The sequence below is a fragment of the Pteropus alecto genome, unplaced genomic scaffold (genome assembly GCF_000325575.1).
Source record: "Pteropus alecto unplaced genomic scaffold, ASM32557v1 scaffold155, whole genome shotgun sequence".
In the NCBI taxonomy this organism is placed as follows: Eukaryota; Metazoa; Chordata; class Mammalia; order Chiroptera; family Pteropodidae; genus Pteropus; species Pteropus alecto.
Window position 1 is genome coordinate 14,949,294 of NW_006438113.1, and position 3,518 is coordinate 14,952,811.

A 3,518-nucleotide genomic window follows, 5' to 3' on the forward strand; every position below is an offset into this window, starting at 1 on the left:
ATTTTAAACTCTTTTCTGAATTTTTTTCCCTTTACTTCACAAAATATCATGAGGAATGTCCTAACAGTCATAGGCTTATCTTGATGAATCATTATAAAGCTACTTTGTGCTGATTGATTTTCTCCCCTAAGGAAAAATTGCCATCTACATGACTGTCCTTGGGTGGAGCATGATAGGCACACTGGATCTGCAGAAGAGTTGGTAGGTGGTAAGAAAGAAACAGATAGTGGTTTCATGTTTTTGTATTACTCAAATCTCAGAATAAAAGAAAAGTAAAACCACAGTTTTTCATGTTTAAAAGTAGAATAACTTTTTATTTGTCCTTGGTTCATAATAAATTTAATAAATTGATAAAAATCAACCTTCTAGGGCTACCAGCCTTTTTATTCTGGTACTGGTAAAGAATGAGCACAGTTGTTTTTTATTGTAATTACCTGCCTACATATTTCTGATATGGGAGAATGGCCAAGGTGCATATTTCTGATAAGGAAAACAGGCTCTTGATCAACATGGCTGTAAAAGAAAAGGTATCTGAATAATTGTTATTAGAAATGTTGAAACTAAATATTAAAACAGAAGTTACTACAATTTTATATGTTGAAGTTATATGCATTGTATTTCCTTTTTTTAGTAAGAAAATCATTTTTGAGTTACAACAAAACTATCTGGGGCCCTTTGGAATTGGTGGAGAAGTTATACCCAGAAGCAGAGGAAATAGGAGCCAGTGTCCGGGATTTACCTGGTCTTAAGTAAGTAATCTTATTACTTGTTCATCTCTAACCACAGAAGTGTATTTGCTGTTCCTTAAAAGTACCTCACACTATAGCTTATTATCTTCTCTCAGCCTTAAGTAGTCTTCTTCCATTTTCTGCTAATAAAATTTTGTGCACTCTTTATGGCTCATCTTAAACTTCATTTCCTTTATGAAGTTTTTCTTAGCCCCTTCAGTAAGAATTAACTGCTTTTAAAAATATTCTTATTATATTTTTCCCTTTATTATATCACTTCAATTCTGCAGGAAATTCCAAGTCCTTTCAAGGTAGGAGGTATCAATTATGAATTTCTGTTTCCTGAGTGTTAAGCTGGTTTGCAGTAGTAGGCAGTCAGTAACAATTTGTTGGAGACTGATTTAGGCTAAATCTAGGCAAAAAACTCAGGAGATTTGAGTTTTCAGATAAGCCACTTATATAACATGGGACTTGTGCACATTACTTTTCTTTATCTGAAAATTGGGACATAGAGTGTCACCTGCCTGTTTCACCAGACAAATGTATATGAAATATCCTAATATATTGCTGAATATTTTAGCTAATAACTCAGTGTTGAAAATTTTTTTGCGGATATAAAGTGTTGTTAGGGCCAAGGTCTTATGCTCTTCAGGATATGATTAAGATGTAAGATCTCCATTTAGTTTAATTCTTGTGAATGAGATAACTTTTTTTTTATGCTTAGCGTTTTCTGTCATATGATCAGTTTGCTTTCTCTTAGACAGCTACAGTTTAGGGTTTATATGTTGGTAGCGTTTTCTGGCTGTTACAACATCCAGATGTTTGCAAGTTGTACTTAGTCGAGTTATAAAAGTAAATGGCTACTATTTACTGAACACTGTATCAGGGTAATAAGATAATTATTTTACTTGAATTATCTCATTTAGTGCTTAAATCAGTCTTATAGGGTAGAGGTTATTATACTAATTATATAGATGTGAAAATAGAGGTCAGAGAGGATATAGTTAATAAGTGGCAGAGCCAGGATTCAACCCCAGTTTTTAGAATGAAATAGCATGTGATGTTACACTTGATATTTCTTATAATGGTAGATTAGGTATAGTGATTTTTAACAAAGACAAGAAAAAGGGAATTTCAGCTCTCAGAAAGAGGAAAGATTTGATTTCATTTTAATATGAATATACATGTTCATATTGCTTTTAAAAAGCCAGACTCTAAAAAAGTTAAAAAATGTTTTCTGAAGAATGGTATTTCTTAAAATGCTAAGCCATAAGAAATTCATTAGCTGTTAGAAGTGAAGATTGTTTCCTCCCAACTACCTGCCAAAATGTTCTCTGTATAAGAGAACATGAAAGTGTAAGTGATATTTTTCTCTTTAAAAAATAATACGTATTCTGTAAAATTTGCTTTTGTTTTTACTAAAAGATAGAATTTGGGTAAGAGAGGTACGCGATTTAATTTTAAAAGAAAAATTGGATAAAAGAAACATTTGAAAAAAGCAAGTACCCTGGTGATTTCTCTCTGTTTAATTACCAACTTGGTACCTTCTTAGCTTTGTTATGATTTTTTTACATTCAAATAGAATGTCAGTTATTTTTTGAAGGCATTATACTGCTCTATTGATGCATTTTACATATTGATTTTATTATAATAATTTTTTATTTTTTAGTTGGCATACAATACTATATTAGTTTCAGGTGTACAGCATAGTGATTAGACATCTATATAACTCACAAAGTGATCACTCCAATAAATCTAGTGCCCCTCTGACACTATACATAGTTATTACAATATTATTGGCTATATTCCTTATGCTGTACTTTATGTCTCCATGACTTTTAGTAACTACCAGTTTATACTTCTTAATCTCCTCCCCTTTACCACTGACCCCCTCAACTCCTCTCCCATCTGGTAACCCTCAAAATGTTTTCTGTATCTATAACTATTTTTGTTGGTTTGTTTGTTTATTTGGTTCTTTAGATTTCACGTATACATGCAATCATATGGCCTTTGTCTTCCTCTATCTCACTTACTCCATTCAGCACACTACCATCCAAGCCCATCATGAAATATTTTTTCCCATCCCCTCACTTTTAGTCTGTGTGTGTCTTTTAATCTGAAGTGAGTCTCTTGTAGGCAGCATATGTAAGAGTCTTGTTTTCTTATCCATTCAACCACCCTCTCTATTGACTGGAGCATTTAATTCTTTTTCATTTGAAGTACTTGTTAACAAATATGTAGTTACTGCCATTCTTTATTGATATTTTTGCTACATAATTTTTCTTTTTTTTTTAAATTAAGTTTATTGGGGCCCCTCTCTGTGGAGCATTTAATTCTTTTTCATTTGAAGTACTTGTTAACAAATATGTAGTTACTGCCATTCTTTATTGATATTTTTGCTACATAATTTTTCTTTTTTTTTTAAATTAAGTTTATTGGGGTAACATTGGTCAATACAATTATATAATTTTCAAGTGTACATTATCATTTGACATCTGTATATTCTATTGTGCATTTACCACCCAAAGTCCAATTTCCTTTGGCTACTATATATTTGATCCCTTCTATCCACTTCATCCTCCCTCTCCCCCTCCCATATTTGACCCCCTTTACCCCATCTACCTCCTCCCTCCTTCCCCACCTCCTACCCTCTGGTAACCACTAGTCTATAGTCCATGTCCATGAGTCTCTGTTTCTTTGTCTTGTTCATTAGTTGCTTTTAGGTTTATATCCCACATGTAAGTGATATCATGTGATTTTCAACTTTTTCTGTCTGGCTTATTCCGCTTG

At 32.6% G+C, this 3,518-nt stretch overlaps 1 protein-coding gene across 1 annotated transcript in view; it reads left to right on the forward strand.

Moving 5' to 3' along the window:
- Positions 1 to 3,518, forward strand: part of RUFY2 (RUN and FYVE domain containing 2) — a 43,731-nt gene that overhangs the window by 3,859 nt on the left and 36,354 nt on the right. The window contains 1 exon segment of the mRNA XM_006915574.2: positions 632 to 749. Within this exon segment, the coding sequence (XP_006915636.2) occupies positions 632 to 749 (118 nt within the window).